General features: G+C 38.3%; 1 protein-coding gene across 5 annotated transcripts in view; it reads left to right on the plus strand.

Annotated features, from left to right (window-relative positions):
- Positions 1-20,960, plus strand: part of GRHL2 (grainyhead like transcription factor 2) — a 159,972-nt gene that overhangs the window by 31,424 nt on the left and 107,588 nt on the right. For 4 of the 5 annotated variants that reach the window (XM_055303344.1, XM_055303345.1, XM_055303346.1 and 1 more), the window contains exon 2: positions 16,977-17,172. In XM_055303344.1, the coding sequence (XP_055159319.1) occupies positions 16,977-17,172 (196 nt within the window). Of the gene's footprint in view, positions 1-13,126; positions 13,149-16,976; positions 17,173-20,960 lie in introns of those variants that run through there. The other variant, XM_055303347.1, reaches the window with a different exon arrangement.

The raw sequence follows: 20,960 nt of genomic DNA on the forward strand, positions 1-20,960 counted from the left end.
TTCCAGAAGAAGATAAACAAGTAATTGGTTCTTATTTTTCTCATAGTGTTCTCAGAAGCCCGTTTAAATTCTAATGAGGTGGGCAGCCTGGGTGGCTCAGAGGTTTAGTGCAGCCTTCAGCCCAGGGCCTGATCCTCAAGACCTGGGATCGAGTCCCATGTCAGGCTCCCTGCATGGAGCCTGCTTCTCCCTCTGCCTGTGTCTCTGCCTCTCTCTCCCTCTGTGTCTTTCATGAATAAATAAATAAAATCTTAAAAAATTCTAATGAGGCAAACCAAAGTTTCATGGTTTTTCTTATTTCCAGCATTTTTCTTTTAGGTGAAGTTTAAAGTTGTTTTTTTTTTTTTTAATTTTTATTTATTTATGATAGTCACAGAGAGAGAGAGAGAGAGAGAGAGAGAGAGGCAGAGACACAGGCAGAGGGAGAAGCAGGCTCCATGCACCGGAAGCCCGACGAGGGACTCGATCCCAGGTCTCCAGGATCGTGCCCTGGGCCAAAGGCAGGCGCTAAACCACTGCACCACCCAGGGATCCCTAGGTGAAGTTTATTATAGAGTAAAGCCTACGTATTTTCTCTATTTTGTTTTAGAGGAGGAACATCTTGCGTTATCAGTGTATAGTGTGGACTTTGTATGGGCTTTCACATTACTTCCGTGTGTAACATTTATGGGTCTGTAATCTATTTCCTTATCTATTAAGGATAAGGTGTAGTCTAACGTTTTTACCATTGAGTATTTCTGTTAATTTTGAAGAATATGAACTAATTCACATGTTATGTCAGATTTTTCCTGTTAGGTTCAGATTAATCCTTTATCTCTTTGCTGGACCATTTCAGTGGTCTTGATTTCCTAGCACCCTCTTTTCTTTTTGATCCATTTACTGCAGCTCCAGTGATCTTTGCAAAACACACATTTGATCAGGTGGTTCTGTTGCTGAAGACCCTGTCTACCTACCCCATCCACCTAGAAGAAAGTTTAAAATTCTTGAATTAAATGATAAGTCCCTGCATAATCTGGCCTTTGCCTGCTTTCTTCCTTGTTGAAATGCTGTGGTCTAGTTATACTGCCCTTGAGTTAGTTCCTTGACTGGGAGAAGGTCCATCCTGCTTCAGGGACCTTACATATGCTATTCCTGCAATGCCCTCTTCACCTTTCCTTTTCCTTTTTTTTCCATCTGACTGATTTCTCTTCCTTCGAGTCTCACTTTTTTTTTTTCTAAAAAGAGAGAAAGTGCAGAGTTGGGAGGACCAGAGGGATAAAGAGAATTTTTTTTTTTTAGATTTTATTTATTTATTTGAGAGAGATCGAGGGACAGAGAGAGAGGGGGCAGACTCCCCCTGAGAAGGGAGCTTGATGACACATGGCTCTATCCCTGGAAACCGAGATCATGACCTACGGTGAAGGCAGATGCTTGATGACTGAGCCACTCAAGCACCCTGGGACAGAGAGAATCTTGACGTGGGGCTCCATCTTCTGACACTGAAATCATGACCTGAGCCAAAATCAAGAGTCGGACACTGACCCAGACACCCCAGAGTCTTAGTTCCCCAGTAACCCAATCCTAAACAGCTCATCTCAATCTAAACTAGGGCCTGTGTTTGTTTGCACTCTCTGAGATGAAGGTTCAAAGATGGAATTAAGCCTGCAAGAATTTCATTAGGGCAACCACCTGTGAGAAAACATGGGAGAGGAAGCTGGCAGTGATGGGAAGGGCTCTCAGTGAAGGAGAGCGGCAAGGTGTGTTGAGTGGAAACCCTCAAGACTCCCCTGTATTCTTTTTTTTTTTTTTAAGATTTTATTTATTTATTCATGAGAATACACAGAGAGGAGAGAGAGAGAGGCAGAGACGCAAGGCCAAGGGAGAAGCAGGCTCTATGCAGGGAGCCCGATGTGGGACTTGATCCCGGGTCTCCAGGATCACACCCTGGGCTGAAGGCGGCGCTAAACCACTGAGCCACCCGGGCTGCTCGACTCCCCTGTATTCTAAGGAAGGTTCAGCAAGGCCACTGGGGAGTCTTTTTTTTTTTTTTTTTGAAGATTTTATTTATTTATTCATGAGAGACACACAGAGAGAGAGAGAGAGAGGCAGGGACACAGGCAGAGGGGGAAGCAGGCCCCATGCAGGGAGCCCGACATGGGACTTGATCCCTGGTCTCCAGGATCACACCCTGGGCTGAAGGCAGCGCTAAACCACTGAACCACCCAGGGACCCCATCACTGGGGAATCTTTAAGCCAAAGTCAGCCATAAGAGGAGTCCCCTGCCTTCCAGGACTGGGTCTGTCCTAGTAGTCCTGCCATGTGTAATGATTGGCTAGCAGCAGTCCATGAGGAAGCATGGCCTTCACACAGATATCATGATAGATTTCAGAGCTGGCAGTGGGCCCTTGATCATTATGGAGGACGGTGAACTGGAGGCCAGCACAGGATCCACATGACATAATTTTTTTATAGCGCCCTGTGCTTTTTCTTCATTAGCACTTGTCAAATCTGCAGTGGTGTACTCATCTGCAAAAGCTTCACCAAGGCAGAGACTGAGTCTGTGCCTTTTTATCACTGTATTTCAGTAGTTACAGCGAACCAGCCCATCGTTGGCATTCAGTCAATGTCAATCAATGTCTTAATTTTGAGGTTTATGAAAGAAGTGCCTCTGTATATGAAATACATGCCTTCCATGATACAATTTTCTGTTACATCTTTAGACCTGTTCTCCTGTATCTAAGGATTGGAGCCTATTATGGAAAAAAGTCCTCAAATGAGAGCACTGGGATTAGATTTTTGTTGGTTTCTAGTAGAAGCTCTGGTGATAAGATTACTGGAAGGAAGAAAGATGGAAGGAAGAAAGGAAGAGCTGGCTGATATTTTGCACAAAATATGAGATGATTTTTAAAATTCCATCTCTCTTCTAAGTAGACCTTTTGGTCACAAATTGGGAGGGTTCACAGAATAGAAATCTATTCTTGAAAGGAATCAGAGGGAGTTTTTCCATTGGGGTGAAGAGGGAAAGGCGCACAGTAGAAGCCTCATGCTTTGGAGCAACGAGTCAAATAAAGGTTGCTGTGACCAGTCTTTATGTGTGAAGCAGAGAAAGGAAGATCAAGAATTCTGGATGCTGGGATCCCTGGGTGGCGCAGCAGTTTGGCGCCTGCCTTTGGCCCAGGGCGCGATCCTGGAGACCCGGGATCGAATCCCATGTCAGGCTCCCAGTGCATGGAGCCTGCTTCTCCCTCTGCCTGTGTCTCTGCCTCTCTCTCTCTCTCTCTCTCTCTGTGTGTGTGTGTGACTATCATAAATAAATAAAAAAAAAATTAAAAAAAAAAAGAATTCTGGATGCCACAGAGAAGAATATGCCCAGCTTATTAGTTCTTTTAAGCTAATTCCTTCAATCCAGTACTTGTCTATCAGCTTGGATGGTCTTTTCTTTCATTTATATTCAGTTGCATAAACAATATTAACTAAAATCTAAATAGAGACAAATCACTGACAGTTCCATCTGCAAATGTTCATTGTTTTAATTTTATTTTTCTAGTTCATGACCTTATTTCCTTACTTATTGACTCGCACACTTACTTGATTAAACACTGTAATAGGATAATCATCAATAATCAGTTATTTAGCAGAATGCCCTTCCATTTGGGTGTGTCTGAGGTTTTTTTCATAATTAGCCTGGAGTTACGGATTTTTAGAAAAGAACACCGCAGAGGTGAAGTGTCCTTGTCGCATCATGTCAGCATGTGAATGACATCATTAGTGATGTCAACCTTCATGACTTGGCTAAGTAGCTGCTGACAAGTTTCTCTACTGTAAAGTTAACTTTTTTCTCTTTCCAAATAATTGAATCAGTTTTGATTATATTTTTTCTAGAAGTGTTTCCATTTTGTCTAAGTTTTCAAATGTATTATTATAGTACTAAGGAATTCAGAAACTCTTAGGTGTACTGCATCTGAAATGATGTCTTCTTTTCTTCTCTAAAATTTGACTGTCTTGCCAGTTTGTTAGTTTTCTTTGTCATTTCAAAGAACTGACTTTTGATTTAATTTGTCCTTTTTATGTCTTAATTTGTTTTATCTTTAGTAGATTCTTCTTTCTTTGGAGTAGTTCAATTCTTTTTTTTTCTAATGTGTATACTTTGCTCTTTAACTTTTAGCTTTTATTCATTTGTAATAAAAGCATTTAAAGCTAAAAAATGTTTTTACCTTTAGGTGCCGATTTATGTATATCTCACAATGTATAGGGTGTATTTTATCATTTAGTTTTAATTTTTAAAAATTTCTCTTAAGAGCTATTTTTTAGGAAGAGTGTTTTGTAATTTTTAATTGTAGAGCATTTAGAATCCATCTTTTTTGTTGATTTAGAATTTAATTATGTGTGGTCAGAGAATTAAGTTGATATTATAAGAATTCTTTGAAATAGACGGTCTTTTTTAATGGCCCAATACAGTGTTAATTTTCTTATGTATCATGGGAGCTTAAAAATTTCTTATGTATCATGGGAGCTTTCTCTTTTAAAATTCATTTTGAAAGCATCTATCTTTTAAAGGCAAGGTTAAATCATTTTCACTATTGCAATTGCTGACATATAGGTTCTTTTTTTTTTTAAATATCTTTTTTTAATGATAGTCACACACACAGAGAGAGAGAGAGAGAGAGAGAGAGGCAGAGACACAGGCAGAGGGAGAAGCAGGCTCCATGCACCGGGAGCCCGACGTGGGATTCGATCCCGGGTCTCCAGGATCGCGCCTTGGGCCAAAGGCAGGCGCCAAACCGCTGCGCCACCCAGGGATCCCTGATATATAGGTTCTTATTATCCCCGTGCTATATCATCATTTTTATTCTTATTTTTTCATTGAAAGATATTTCTTTTACTGTTATTTTTCTCTAGCAATTCTCTAGAATAGCAGTTCTCAAATGTTTTGTTCTCAGAATCCCTTTACACTCTTAAATTATTGAAGTCCCTGAAAAGACTGTTTGTGTGGATTGTAAATAGATACATGTTGAGCCTTCCATATTAGAAATTAAAGATGAGCAATTTTTAAAGATATATTTACGTCTTAATTAAAATAATAATTATATACCTAATACATATTAACATAAAGTGAAAAATTAAATAATCTGAAAAAAGAATTTAGTGAAAAGAGTGGTATTGTTTTACGTTTTGCCATTCTCTTTAATACTTGGCTTAATAGATGAAGGCTGGGTTCTCATCTGCTTCAGTTTGTTGCAAAATGTTATTTTGTTTGAATTGTATGAACAGAGTCCAGCTTTACACTGATAGTTAGAAAAAGAAAGCATTTTTTATAGCCTTTCCAGACAATGTAGATATTCTTTGATATGGTCTCAAAATTTGACAAGTGATTTCTTTTTAAAGGTTAGTTGCAGTGTGGAAACCAAAATCATACAGTGAACTTTCTGTGACATTATAGTCCCTAGGTTTGTCTTGCACTTTGAATGGATATTTTACATGTGTGTGATTTCATAATGTCATGTGTTGGTATTTAGTAATATTGGTTGACTAAGTTATTCAGATCTTCCAAATGTTTTTTTTTTTTTTTAATTTTTTTTTTTTTATTTATTTACGATAGTCACACAGAGAGAGAGAGAGGCAGAGACACAGGCAGAGGGAGAAGCAGGCTCCATGCACCGGGAGCCCGACGTGGGACTCGATCCTGGGTCTCCAGGATCGCGCCCTGGGCCAAAGGCAGGCGCCAAACCGCCGCACCACCCAGGGATCCCAGATCTTCCAAATGTTAACATGTTTCATGATACATTAATAAAAAATCACATCTGTTAATATCTCCATCGATCTCTTTGGAAATCCTTATCTCTTAGGAAGCATATCAGTAATGGTGGATGCAAGTTTTTAAAAATTATAATTTTGGTTTGAAAGCTCAAATTTTATCATTGGCGACAAATACTGCCAGTTGTTTTCCTTGAAGTGACGGAGTCACACTTGGTTTCTTTTTGAGAAGATGTCAGCCAAACACTCAAGTCTGAAAGCATAGTTCGTTGGTCTTTTTTTTTTTTTTAATATTTTATTTATTTACTCATGAGAGACACACAGAGAGAGGCAGAGACACATGCAGAGGGAGAAGCAGGCTGCTCACGGGGAGCCCGATGCGGGACTCTATCCCAGAACCCTGGGATCACAACTTGAGCTGAAGGCAGACGTTCAACCCCTGAGCCACCAGGTGCCCCCTGTCTGTCTTTAATGTAAAAGTTCAGTTGTGAAAAAAAAGCAGCTAGTTCAGCTTCCACTCAAACAATTGCGCAAATGCTTTTCCTTGAGGCAATCAATGTTCCTCAGTGGGCAGAAATGCTTTGTAGGTATTGTCCATGTTCCCACAACGAATATTAGAAAGATGTGTATCCAGAGTTTGAAATTAATAAAATTAATATTTCATACTGCTTCATCAAGGACATTCCCAAGTAGTACTTTTGCTTGTTTGTTTGCTTGGTTTGTCTTTATTGTGAATATGTGTCAGTAAGAACACAATGACTCAATGTCCCTGCCTTGATTCATGTCAGGAGTGAAAACTTTTACCCACCATTAGCTTTGTACCATCAGTGCCAATGTCAACAGAGTGAATAAGACAAAAAGTGTCTTAGTATTATTACAAAAATGATTTTGACCTCTTGAATCCCTGAAATATCTAAGAGACCCCAGGGGTTTGCAGACCATGTTATGAGAATTGCTGTTACAAAATTTCTACATCTTATCTTTATCCTGGTAATTGTAATCATGGAGTTTTTAATAAAAATATTTAAAGTTATAGTTTCTATCAGTATCAAGAATGAACCATTATCCATTACTGGTCCTCTATACAAAGCAAGATTTTCAGTATACTTTTCAAATAGTTACTCTCCTATTACTTCTCGGATATTTCCTTTGAATTTGGTATTATTCTTTTTCTCTTAGCAAAATGAATACTGCCTCTAATAATCCAAACTGATGAAATGATTAAAATGAGAGTTTTCTCACCACAAAGATGTTTTCTCAGATAAATTTCTTTTTAAAATTTTTATTTAAATTCTAGTTGGTTAACCTACAGTGTAATAGTTTCAGGTACACGTTAGTGATTCAACATTTCCATACACCATTTGGTATTATTCTTAACAGTCCTTTCTTAGTGGTATAAATTTTATTTCTGTGATCTGAAATTATTTACAATGAATTTAACATTTTACTAACTTTTTTTAAAATTTTTATTTATTTATGATAGTCACAGAGAGAGAAAGAGAGAACATTTTACTAACTTGATACTGATTGCTGTGTCACTTTTCTTCACTACCCATGACTGTTTTCACCTTAAAATGAGGAATCATTCTTTAAAAAGTGATGTATGAGTAGAATAGATTTTGAATCCTCTCATTTTATTTTGCCATCACACAGAATTTGCCATCACACAGAATTGATCTTTTCTTTTGCTGTGTTCACAGTTCCACATTCAGATTCCTGTCTCTTCTCTTTCAGAATTTAGTGATATAGACGAAAAGTTAGTTGACTGTTTCTTGTTTTTTTTTTTTTGAAAGTTACTTAGTTCTTTTTCCATTTGTAGCATTTTCCATTTAATTTTTAACAAAGAAGTTTTGCAGGATATGGATAGATGTGTTTATTTTTATTATCCTTTCCGGTACTCTGGAGCCTTTCATTCTCAAGGCTAAAGTTCTTCTAAAGCTGAAGAACATTTTCTTCTATTATTTCTGATTATTTATTTTTCCTTTCCATCATCGTCATTGCTTTCTTCTGTAACTCTTGTTAATTGAACATTATGCCCCCAAATCTATTCTTTATGGTTTTAAACTATAGGGATCTCATAGTTCCCTTGTTAAAAAAAAATTGGCAAAATTCCTTTCCTTGTTCTCCCAGGTTATTAATTTTTTTTGCTCTAACCCTCATAGAATTTTTTTTGATTCCTGGAATTCTGTATCTTGTATGGTTATTTCCTTTTCATAGTCTCCTACATTTACTTTGTAGATGCATTATCTTTTTTTAACATTATTTTTTAATATCCAACATTAATTATTTTCCTCATCAGTAAGCTGTTGGAGTTCTCTTTCATTCATGTTAGGTTTCCTTAAATATCTGGTGATTGTTAGTTCTCCTATTAAAGGTGAAGAGTGTGACTACTTACCTTTCAGAGCTGGCAATGTTTGTTAGCTGAGTGGAGCTCACTCTTCCCAGGGTGGACTGTTCTCTTTAGTGGAAGGAGTGGCCCACAGGTGCTGAGGGTACCTGGAAGAGTACTCTTTGTGTGTACAAGTGAGGTCCAAGGGGGTAAAGTGGGAATTGAACACATTAGAGGATTTTCCTGATTTAGGCTGAATTTTTTTTCTTTGTTCCCATTTGGTACTTTGAAGTTACTCTAGGCATTTCATCGAATTATTTCTCTCTCTGGTCCTAGGGCCCCCCAAAGGCAAACTTCTTCTGTATTTAAGAAGTAGATGTTGGGGTGCCTGAGTGGCTCAGTCAGCTAAGTGTCCAACTCTTGATTTTGGCTCAGGTCATGATCTCAGGGTTGTGAGATTGAGCCCTGTGTCAGGCTCTGCACCAGATGTAGAGTCTGCTTAAGATTCTTTCTCCCTTTCCTTCTGCGCCCCTTCTAATACCTGGCTCGCTCTAAAAAAAAAAAAAAAAAAAAGTGAATGTTGAATGCTGCATCTAGTTCCTCTGGATACACCATGTAGGAACTGGCTTGGTCATGGATGCCAAAGGCTCTGTGTTACAGTTTTCTGGGCTCAGAAACCAGTTCTCACTTTCACATCAATCCCTCTTCCCCCAGAGTTGGGGTGTGGTCTTCTTGATTTTGGTTTCTCCTCCATTCCAAACTCTTTTGCTTTCTATTTTTTAGAATTGCACTAAAATTTCTATTTTGACATTGGTTATATACATGGTTACTTCTCTCACTTCAGGGAAATCTTTGAGATAGAAGTACATGCATAGAATGATTTGAGATAGAAGTCTGTCCTGCAGCCTTTAAAGAGGCTTTTGTATTTTGTTTTATCTGCTAGAGATTTGAGCATGGTAAGTTCCTCCAAACAATTGATTCTTTTTTTTTAATTTGTAAAATGAAGTTAGTTTAAAAATGATTTTTTTCCTTTAAAAATTGTAGTTTTGGTTGCTATCTAAATATAGTATATCTAATATATTCTAACTATTTACATTTCTGTCATCTCAGGTTTTTGACATTTTTCACAGGATATTTAAAAACAGATGGCCTCTATCTATGTCACGCTGAAGATGAATTAAGGAGGAGTTACTACCCTTCCTCTACCCACCCCCCCAATTTATTTGTGTTGCTTAATATGATATGGAGCCTGCAGAATGTTTTAGTACCTTGGAATTCTACAAGTAATTTAAACATGTTGTCTTTATTTTCAAGAACCTTATAGACTTCCCTTTTGCACAATTTTTCTAGTACTCTGAATTCGGACATCCTCTCATTTCCTTCCATGTAAGAAATCCCTTGTGATTTTGGACTCTTGTATCCAGACTGTTTTCTTGTTCCTTCTTTTCAAGTGACTTTATTTTTTTTTCTGATTATGAAAGTACAGCATAGTCAAGAATAGGCAGAAGGGAAGGATGCTTAAGAGCTCACCCTCTGGGATGCAGTTCTGAGCTTATTGCTATGTGACCTCGGGCAGATTACTTAGCACTTTCTGCTCAGTGTGTTCACCTGTGCAAAGGGCATCATTACCATTGCCTGACTTTAAGGCTATTGTAAGGAATAAATGGTTAACCCATGTTAGGGGTTTAGAAAACTCATATCTGGCATATGGGAGGTGCTCTCTAAGTATGCGTGACTTATTATTGAACACTATTTGAAAAGTGTAAAAGTAGAAAGAAGCAAATAAAAACTCACATTTGATCACTGGTAACATTTTGAATTTTGATTTACAGGCAAACACATGTTAACCAGTTTTAGTTTAACACAGATTGAGATCTCTGCAAAATCTTTTTACTTTGTGATTCTTTCTTGTCTTCTTCCTTCCACTTCCAATTGTAATACCTTTCTCCTTATGGTTGTTTCTAGTGCCCTGTGTTTTGCCTTTTCTATATCTTAGTTATTTTCCTTATTCTCTCCGACTCAGTTCTGGTTTACTTAGTAGGTGGACTAAGGACACTAGCAAAGCTGGGACACCAATGAGAGAGAGAGAAAGGTGCAGGAGGGCGGGGGAAGGAGGAAGGGAGGAGAAGGGAGAGAGAGGTAATAAGCGTCAACCAGTGAATCAGCATATTTGGCAATGAGTATATATAAAGTGAAACTATTATTTTCAATAAACATAAGTTTTGTTTTACAGTTTATTATGATTTTTTTGTTTTTTATTTTTTTTCAAAATATTTTATTTATTTGATGGAGAGAGAGCACAAGCAGGGGGAGCAGCAGAGGGAGAGGGAGAAACAGGCTCCCACTGAGCCATGGACACTGGGTTTGATCCCAGCACCCTGGAATCATGATCTGAGCTGAAGGCAGACACAACCCGTTGAGCCACCCAGGCACCCTCACTAAAGTTTATAATTTTAAAACCTATCCATTTTGCGTGATGAAGGGCATGATATTATGCATATTGAATTAATTGGATTTTTTTTTTAAGTTTTTATTTATTTATTCATGATAGAGAGAGAGAGAGAGGCAGAGACACAAGCAGAGGGAGAAGCAGGCTCCATGCAGGGAGCCCGATGTGGGACTTGATCCCAGGTCTCCAGGATCACACCCTGGGCCAAAGGCAGGCGCCAAACCACTGAGCCACCCAGGGATCCCCGGATCTTTTCTTTTTAAAATATATAACTGTCATTAATATGAAGATTATCAATATTACCCGAGGCTCGTGGATTCATTTCATTTTCCTAGAATTCTATATGTATGAGGTCAAAGGCTAAGGTTAGAGTCATTAAGAACAAGTGCTCAGTGTAGATACTTCCTAATAAATTTCAACTCTTGTTCTAACATGGAAGCTGTCTGCTATCTCTTGTGATTTCCTCTAGCAAGCATCAAAAGAATATTCACTGCTGAAGGAAGACAGCAGTGGAATGACTAACATCATTGGCATTTAAACAGTGATTTTAACCCTGGCTAGGATGATTAGTTCACCAGTTTCTATTTGCAAGTATTATTTTGTTAATGGAGAAAATGCCAAGATTCCAAAAGAAAGAATAATTGTCACTTCTTGAAACTTCACTCTTAAGTTTAGGGTCTGAATATGGCATCACCTCCACCCATGGAGCTAAAGTAATTATATGCCAGGAATCAGCTACAGGATCAGCTTCAAGCTATTGAAATAGAGGAAGACTAAACCCCAAGTGCTGAACACTCAGAGTGTAAGATAAAATATTCTATGTGGAGAATAGAATTCATATTATCTCATGATAAAGTCTGTGTGTGTGAGAGAGAGAACAAGAAAGAGATGAGAATGGGGTTTGGAGGGGGAGATTGAAGTACAGGATATAACATGAAATCCTGAGAATGATATAAAAGCTACACTTCTGAGAGAGAGGGATGTGGTTTGTCACGAGTGGAAAAATTATTATGTCCCCAACTCAAGTCACTGTTGAGGATGATGGACAACAGAGTAGGAGAATGGCCCATGACTTTCAGACCTTTACTGATTGGATTTTAGTCTTCCCTTGTTTTGCCTCTGGTCTGTTATGTAAATCTGCTTGGTTTCCTAGTGTTGTAGCTTAAATTTAAGGAGAATAGAAGAATGAATCCTTAATTTAATTGGTGAGAATTAGGAGGTAAGAGAAAGTTTATATATGATCAATGCTGGTTAAATGTACAGTTATACTTCCTAAAATAAAGGCAGCCTACATTTGTGTAGCACTTTATAGCTCACAACCAACTTTACAAGTACATCATAAATTGATTTTATGAAAACATGAAAAATATGGCTCCTCCCATTCCCTGTATCACTCTTGAAACTATAACTTCTACTTAGATGTTCTGGGAAGATTATTCCACAGGGCTACAATCTGGATTGAAGAGGGGAAACTTGAACGATAGGGAGACTGGGTGGAGGTCTGAAGAGAGAAGACCAAAGCTATGAGGATGGAATATGGTAATTGACTCTGTGTAAAGGGCAAAGAGAAATAACACTAGCTCATGGGTATGCAGCTTTTACACTGTGTCTGTGTTTAATTCTGACAAAAATACTAAGGATATCATTATTCTACTTCATTTGGGGGTATATCCCAATTTTACAAGTGAGGAAACTGATTGATAATACAGAAAGATGAACTAACTGGTCCAGGGTTACACAGCTAGTAAGTAGTGCAGCCAGGATTTATGTCTCCAGACTGTGTTTTTTTTTTTTTTTTCAGACTGTGTTTTAAACTAGTACACAAGATTTTATGTCTCCAGAGTCTGTATTTTAAACTAGTACACAAGATTTGATTCTAGACGACCAGAGACAGAGGTGATGGTGAGGAGTGCCCAATTGAGAAATGGTGGTTAGCTTAGTTTGGATATGTTTAGTTTAAGAGCATCTGAGCAGAAAGTGCAGAACTGGCTCTCTGGCAATATACATGTTAGTCATTAAGGTAGAAAATCAATGAAAGTCATAAGAATCAACAATGGAGACAAAAGAGCAAAGACCCCAGGATTATCAGAATTAGAGGAATAGGAGGAGAGTTGAGGTGGAATAAAAACTAGGAAAGAATGATGAGCTGCAGAGAAGAACCACCTTCCTACAATGTCTGGGAAGCCAGGCAAGGCAAGATTCTACAGAAGTAAGAAAAGTCTGAGAAAATTCAAAGAGATTAAAAACTGGGAACTGTCTATTGGATTTTTGAACAGAAAAATAACATAATTGTTTCTAAATAAAAATAATTAATAGAATTAATGGTGATGAATAGAATCATTCTTAGAGATAAGTAATACTTCCAACTATTATTAATTGAACTATTTATGTTATGTGCCATAAATATCTGAGTTATTCCTTTATAACAGCTATGAGAGATTGATACCATGTTACAGATGAAGAAGGAAGCCCAGAGAAGGAAAGTAACTCATTCAAATTCAACAATTGACAAAACTGAAATTAAAACTGAGATTTATTCAACTCCAATACCATCCTCCCTCTGGATTGACACCCCACCACCCCAACAACAATAACAAAACAAAAAACCCACAAAAACCAACGGCGACCTTTTAGGAGGTATAAAAGAAATGGATGATGAGAAATGGATCGAAAGTGGTAATTTGTGTGAATATGTCATGCCCTCATTTTTGTCCTGTGGTCCCAAGTGGAACAGATTTATGTCTGGTTTTATTGACTATTACTGCACATATTTTTAGAAGGTAAAGACTTGGTACGCTACTGTTCATTGGCTTCTCCCTAGCAAAGCATTCCTGCCTTAGACTCTTGCTAATGCTCAAGGGGGGATGGTAGGTTGCCTCTGGCGGAGATCTGGAGCTTTTCCTGACTCCTGAGTTGTGATCTCAATCACATGATTGCTCCACCTCTTTCCCTACTTCCGCTGATGACTCATCTCTCAACTGGTTTCTCAACATCCACGAAGTGAAGCAGTGGATTAAAGAAAAAAAGGAGAACACAAAGTTGTATGTGTGACCTAAAACAGCCTTTAGCCTTGCTGTGAATGGGTCTTAGGTGTTAATGTAAACTTTTCTCCAAAGGATCAGGGATGGAGTTTATGCTGCTGTTTACAGTCCTGTGTTTGAGGCTACCCAGAACATACTATACCTAAAACTACAAAAAGAATGTTTAAAAAATTGACCAGAGATAAAGTAGAACTGCCATTCCAAAAGATCGATTGACGAAACTTAGCTCCAGAATGTGTTCCAAACTCTGGTAAAATCTGCTCTGTAAAACTTTCCTGTCTTTATACAGCTACACGTTTGCTTAGTGTACTAGAGATTATTATTTTTTTTTTATTAAACCAAGCTTTATTCAACAATGCTCTGTACCAGAGATTATAGTTTATGAAACAAACAAACAAACAAACAAAAAAACCCAAAGCCAAAAAACAAAAATCAGAGTCATTATGCAGTTACAGAAAAGAGCATAAAAGGCTCCTTTGGCCATCAAAAATGTGAAAGTAAACAGCTAGTCAAGTTGTACTTTCCCAGAATATCTCTTTCCACTAGTCATGTAAGGATTCATCAACCATTTCATCATAGGGGTAAGGCTGATGAATCTAAATTTATGACTGAACATTTGTGCTAAGAACCAATGAAATCGGCACTCCAGAAGACTCAGCAGGGTGGAGGAGTAGGGACTTGAAGAAGGAAGACTTGAAGAAAATCTCTCCAGTGAATCAGGATACCACTAAATGCAAACCAGGAGTTGGCTCTTATCCTGCAGCCTGGCACTTCCTGCCAGACTTTTGGAAATTAGCCAGTGTTGTAATTAACACCTTCTTTTCCCCCAGCAATATATGCTTCTCTCAGTCATCAAAGAGAATCAGATCCAAATCTTTTTCAATAATGAGGTCACTGCAAATAACATGAAGCTCTCATTTCTTATTTCTTCCTGTAGGATGAGCATTTTAGGAAGGCTGCATGATGGCTGGACCCTCATGGGCACAGATGGGGTTTCAGAATTTGCTGTCTCCCTCTCTACATGGGGGAATCACCCAGGATGGCCCCAGTTGAACAACTGCAGAAGGGGTGGTGGTGGCATTGCCACACCTGGGCTTACCATCTCTGCTGTCTTGGTTCTCCCCAGAGGCCTCATTTCTTCCACTGATAGACTCTTAGCATGTCACCAACATTTCTGTCCCCAAATCCAACTCTATCCTATGTAAATGAGTAATTTTTACAACATGAAAATGCTAGTTTACTGTTAGATTGGAATAGTATAAATTTCTCTAGCTGATTCCAAAATGAATAGAAATGTGCTCCTTTTGTCAAATATTCCATTATTCCGAATTACCCAAACATCCTTCATTTTGCAAAATATTTTCCACATCTACCCATTTCAGCATGGACCACCACATCCCTACCTTTAGGTCTTTGTTGAAACTTCAGCTCCTCTTTGATTCTTGAGTTAGGTTGGTCCCCTTTGTCATATACCCTCATGGCACTGTCCATTTCCCTTTCTCTCAACTGTTGCTCTTGTAATGGTGGTGCTATCTCTCCACTTGGTTATAAGCTATGTGGTCAGGGGGACAACATCTGTTTCCTGTGCCATGCTGCATCCTTGATGACTAGCATAAGGCCTGGCTCCTATCGAGTTTGCGTTAAATACTTAAGGAGTATTGCTAAGCGAACAACTTCAGTTTCCCCGTAACATGGTTATCTTTAACACTTTTAAACTATAACTGACTTCACCAAAAATTGTTGCACCAGAAACTTCATAGAAACAAAGAACTGCATTCATCATTGTACCTGCTATTTGTATAGCACCATGTAATTTAGAACTCTATTTTCTCTATTATGTTATTTGTTTCTCACAGGCATACTGTGAGCCTGGTAGGGTGGGTGTTGCTGTCCTTATTTAAGGCATGAAAAAGCTGAAACTCAAAGTTTTCTGTATCTGTAAATGGTGAGCAAGGACTCACTTCCAGTACCCACTGCCAGTCCATGTCACCTCACAGCCTCATGCTCAGGAAAACCTTCCACTAGGGTTTTCCCCCTTTACTTCCAGAAACCTTATTAAGACCCTTTTAATCCACTTCATTTGCAACTCATTATCATCTCTTTCTTCCCAAACAGTTTCACCAAACACCAGCACAGAGTTGAAGTCAGGGGCTTGGAGTCTATCTAGCCTAGAATTCCACTCTACTAAATGTGGATTTCCCAGTGTCATTCCCTAATAGATCTTACCACCAATGACTGTCATTTTCTGACCTCACACAGGCATGGCACTGTGCCAGCACAGAAAGGGCCTTCCATGCAGTCTTTATCGAGAGTGCACACCAGTTCTTTATCACAGAGTGAGCTGAGAGACCATCTCCCATTGGAAGGTCCCATAGGAGTGTCAGCAGAAAGGTTCCTCTGAAAGGAAAGGTTAGAGCTGAGTGACCATAAAGGACCCATGGTGGCTCAGTTTCCATTCATTAGTTCAGGTGTTGTCTTCACCAGTCCTGTCACTTGTCTGTATGATGTTATTAAGAGTTGTAGTGGTTATTGAATTACAATATGTCATCGTTACATTTTGGTTCTTTTTCAATGAACAAACAGTAGAGGGCCAGGAAACAAATGCCAAAGCCTCTCCAGGCTCCTCTAGTCCCGGCCCAGGGACCTGCTGAGGACTGTCACTGTGTTTGGGTATTTGAGTCACTGTCACATCCTCTGCAAGAAATTGCCTTGTCAATTGCTACTTTACCCAAGTTTGGCTTGGTTTGGATTGATAAATGACTCCATCCCCTTTCTGTTTCTACTGAAAATTCTCTAGATACTCTCCTCACTCTCCATGAGGATTTTATAGCCTGGAGCTTCTGTGTCATTTCAATATGATCCTGGGGGCAACACAAAATTCTCATATAGAGTCTGTGTGTTGCTTCATATTCTTATCATGCAGCATATCAGCAATGTCTTACTTACAAAATAGCTTCTGCCATTTTTAATTAAGAGACTTGGATGGGCTTATAATTTGCAAGCAATTTCAAATGTAGGTTAAACTAGATAAAAGTTTTTGGTAATTGCTAATGTATTGACTGCATTTAATATATTATACATATTTATTTATTTATGTATAATTACAACCCAGAGAGTTAAATGTCCTGCTTCCCACAGGGTCACATGCATTCTAATATTCAGTAATAAAGAGTAGTCAAATAAAAATGATTTGGCTCCTAGAATGACAGAATAGGAAAAATCAAGTGTGGAGGGAATCACTTTGCATTACTTATCCAACCTTGTAAAGACCATCATTACTTCTCAGGGCTCCATAAATGCAATGTGGCATCTACTTCCCTTCTCCATTCTAGGGAAGTACAAATGAACCATTTAATGTATGTATTTTTAGTGGATAAAGGAACATTTCTCTGATAATGAACCCCACACTTCTCTTATTTTCCAGTAATAAACGACTGGTGGCATTAGTGCCCATGCCCAGTGACCCTCCATTCAATACCAGAAGAGCCTACACCAGTGAGGATGAAGCCTGGAAGTCATATTTGGAGAATCCCTTGACGGCGGCCACCAAGGCGATGATGAGCATTAACGGTGATGAGGACAGTGCTGCTGCCCTGGGCCTACTGTATGACTACTACAAGGTAGATCCTGCAGCCCTGCCTCCCTCCTTTGTCTGACCCCAGAGACTCTCCTTGTTGGTATGAAGAGGGGAGAGAACATAGTATTTCCACACTCACTTTGGGATTCAGCCTGTTGCTATTCTCATTGTCTCCCTGTGTTCCCGTCAATGGAGTACAACTTCACCACTCACCCAGAGGAAGTTTTCATTTTGGAATAATTACTTCTGTGGCCTCTGTTCACATATGTACATACTATCTCCATGTAATTTGTACTTCATACCATATTGCAAATACTTCCTTGCTGCCATTTCTCTTTATGATTTTTGGTGAATAAAAATATTACAGGGGCACCTGGCACACTCTGTCAATAGAGCATGGGATTCATAACTTCGGGGTTGTGAGTTCAAGCCCCATGTTAGAGGTAGAGATTACTTTAAGAAAATTACATTGCATGGCTATACCTCAATTTAGTCGTCTCTTGGTTATTGAGCATTTAGGTTGCTTTTAGATTTCTCATTTTATAAGAATCATTCAGGGTTTCTAGATTTATTGATTTTTTTAAAGTTTTATAAGGAATATTCTAATGAGTGCTTTGTGGTAGACTTTTGTAGCAATTTTAAAACCTAATTTTGTTATAATCCTTTTTCTATTTGTTTTGATGGGTAATAAATATTTATTTTGAAAAACCTTTAAAACAAAATGAATATAATTCACTTCCATTTCAAAAATACCTGCCACACAATACCTTCAAAATAGGAGTATTTTAGGAAACCTAAGGGACACAGTGGTCTGTCTGTTAGAAAGATACGATCTACTCCATTAGCACTGGTGAAGTGTAAAAAACCAGCATGTATTTACTGAATGAGGAGAGTGCCAGCTTTGATTGTAAACAGCACTGACTTAGGCTGGGAATTGGCACAAAGGTGAAAATGGCTGTGTTTATTTTGTTGGTTGGGCACAGTGAACGCTTTATTTTAGAATAAGAACTGAGTCCCCGCCTCCTTCTCTCCCTCCATCATGAGATCATCCAAGAAGAACAATTCTCCTTTTAGTAAGCTTTAGTCTCTTCTTCCTGTTTTCCTCCTTGTTTCCTGCTTTCTCTGTCCTTCCAGCAGTTGTGTTGCACGTTTGCAAGTTGTGTTCTTTCCTGTCTCCTAAACCAGAGTTCTCATACTTCTGAAGACCTCCTACCATTAATGTGACCCTGATGTAATCACCTGGGCCATGACAACTTCCTTTTGTGGCTTTTATAACTATATTAAACCAATATGTTAGCTAATAGTTTTGTAAGATGTTGAAGAAAAATGTCAAGATATATTTTGAAGACATATTGTTCTAATTTTTTAAATAGATTTTATTCCATCTCTGTGAAATGGAAATCATTTCAGATACTTGTATTAGATGGCAATTCTTTTTCTTTTTCTTTTTTTAAAGATTTATTTATTTATTTATTCATGATAGTCGCACAGAGAGAGAGAGAGAGAGAGGCAGAGACACAGGCAGAGGGAGAAGCAAGCTCCATATAGGGAGCCCGATGTGGGATTCGATCCCAGGTCTCCAGGATCGCGCCCTGGGCCAAAGGCAGGCGCTAAACCGCTGCGCCACCCGGGGATCCCAGGCAATTCTTTTTCATTAATGAAAAGAGAAGTATACCTCAAAACAAAATACTTAGTAATTTATTAAAGCAATGTATTTTATTTCCCATAGGTTCAGAGAATAATTATTAGTAAATATGGTGTCTAGTTACCTCTCCTCTTGCATTTTTTAATATTTAAAGGAAAGTTGAAACATTTACTGTCTTTAAATATGTTCAGATGCAGAATAGAGAGTTTATGTAAAACTGAATTTGTTGCCAAGTCTATAACTCTTTCTATTGAATTAATATTTTTCAGGATTAATTTATTAATTTAGGAAATAAAATATTGAAATAAAATATTTCCTGAAATTGTGTGGATGAATAGAGTTATATGGCCTCTTTTACTTCATACAAGCTATATTATATTTTTACTTGAAACATTTTAAACATTAAGAATTAGTCTTGTTAAAAAAAAAAAAAAAAGAATTAGTCTTGTTTCCGGAAACTGTGCAAATGATAATTTTTTGGGCTTTGTCAGATCTCTGGCATTCACAACTTTTGTGATGGTGCTGAAGTTACAACAAAGTTAAATCTACTTTGAGGGTAGACCTTCTCTCTGTATGAAATAAAATATTAATGAAAAAAGATTCTATTTTTTGAATATGCTTTGGAAAGTTAAATTATTGTAACAGTTACTGATATATCATCATTTAAATTCTATAGATTTCTTTATACCTCTTTGGAAGTCCTAAATACACTATTTTCCCTCACTTCTAAGGTTGGAGTACATCGCCCTTAAGGGGACGATAGTGGGCTTTGTCAGAGAGAGGAGTGTATGACACACAGCAGGCACTCAAGAAATGGGTGATCTGTGTCCTTGGAAACTGCAAAGACATATCTTGGTATAATACCTCATACATTTCAAAGTCTTTTCATGTACAATTTTAAATTGTCACCATAGGATCACTGCAGTGAAGCCCATCATATTTTATTTTATTTTGTTTTGTTTTGTTTTATTTTATTTTATTATTTTTTAAAAATTTTATTTATTAATTCATGAGAGAGAGAGAGAGAGAGGCAAAGACACAGGCAGAGGGAGAAGCAGGCTCCATGCAGGAAACCTGATGTGGGACTCGATCCTGGGACTCCAGGATCATGCCCTGAGCAGAAGGCAGGCGCTAAACCGCAGAGCCATTAGGCGTCCCAAGCCCATCATATTTTATAGTTCAGGCTACTAAATGGGATTTACTTAAGGTCACTAGACAGTCCTGTACATTTCCTAATGCTGAATAATTACACTGTATTAGTCTGCAGGGCTACCATAACAGAATATCATAGACTAGGGGGAGCTTAACAGCAGACGTTTATTTTCTCATAGTTCTGGAAGCTGGAAGTTCAAGATCAAGGTAGTGGCAGGGTTGTTTTCCAGTGAGGCCTCTCTTCCTTCCTGCCCTTGCAGATGGCTGCCTTCTGGCTGTGTGCTCATATGTGTGTGTATATTTCTCTGAGTGTATATGTTTCTTTGTGGTGTCTCTTCTTCTTATAAAGACATGTGCTATTGGATTAGGGCCCCACTGTTATGACCTCATTTAATCCTAATTACCTCCTGAAAGCCCCTATCTTGGGACGCTTATGTGGCTCAGTGGTTGAGTGTCTTGCCTTTGGCTCAGGGTGTGATCCCAGGGTCCTGGGGTTGAGTCCAACATTGGGCTCCCTGCAGGAAGCCTGCTTCTCCCTCTGCCTATGTTTCTGCTTCTCTCTCTGTGTCTCTCATGAATAAATAAAGAAAATCTTTAAAACAACAACAACAACAACAACAACAACAACAACAACAACCCTATCTCCAGGTACAGTTACATTGGGGTTAGGGCTTCAACACATGATCTTTGCAGAGATACAATTCAGTCCATGACACTGTCCACCATTAGAAATTGCCTTTTTGAACCTCCACTTAAAGATGGGTTCAACTTTTTAGAAATCCATTCAAAGTATATTAAATGAGATTATTAAAAAATAACCAATTGCTAGAATTTTCAAAATTTAGGGGCTCAAATAGAAGCCCAATTCTCTTATCCAGTTCAAGCTACTTATCCATAGCAGCTTTAAAGTCAAATGTGAACTTTTGATGAATTTTAGGCATGGCAGGAAAACAACAAATTCCGTTAGTTAATTTTAAAAGTGGTTTCATTCACTTTATCTTACTTCATTTTCCTGTGAGAGAGCTGGTGGTTCA

This window comes from Nyctereutes procyonoides, unplaced genomic scaffold, assembly GCF_905146905.1.
Source record: "Nyctereutes procyonoides isolate TBG_1078 unplaced genomic scaffold, NYPRO_anot_genome, whole genome shotgun sequence".
Classification (NCBI taxonomy): Eukaryota; Metazoa; Chordata; class Mammalia; order Carnivora; family Canidae; genus Nyctereutes; species Nyctereutes procyonoides.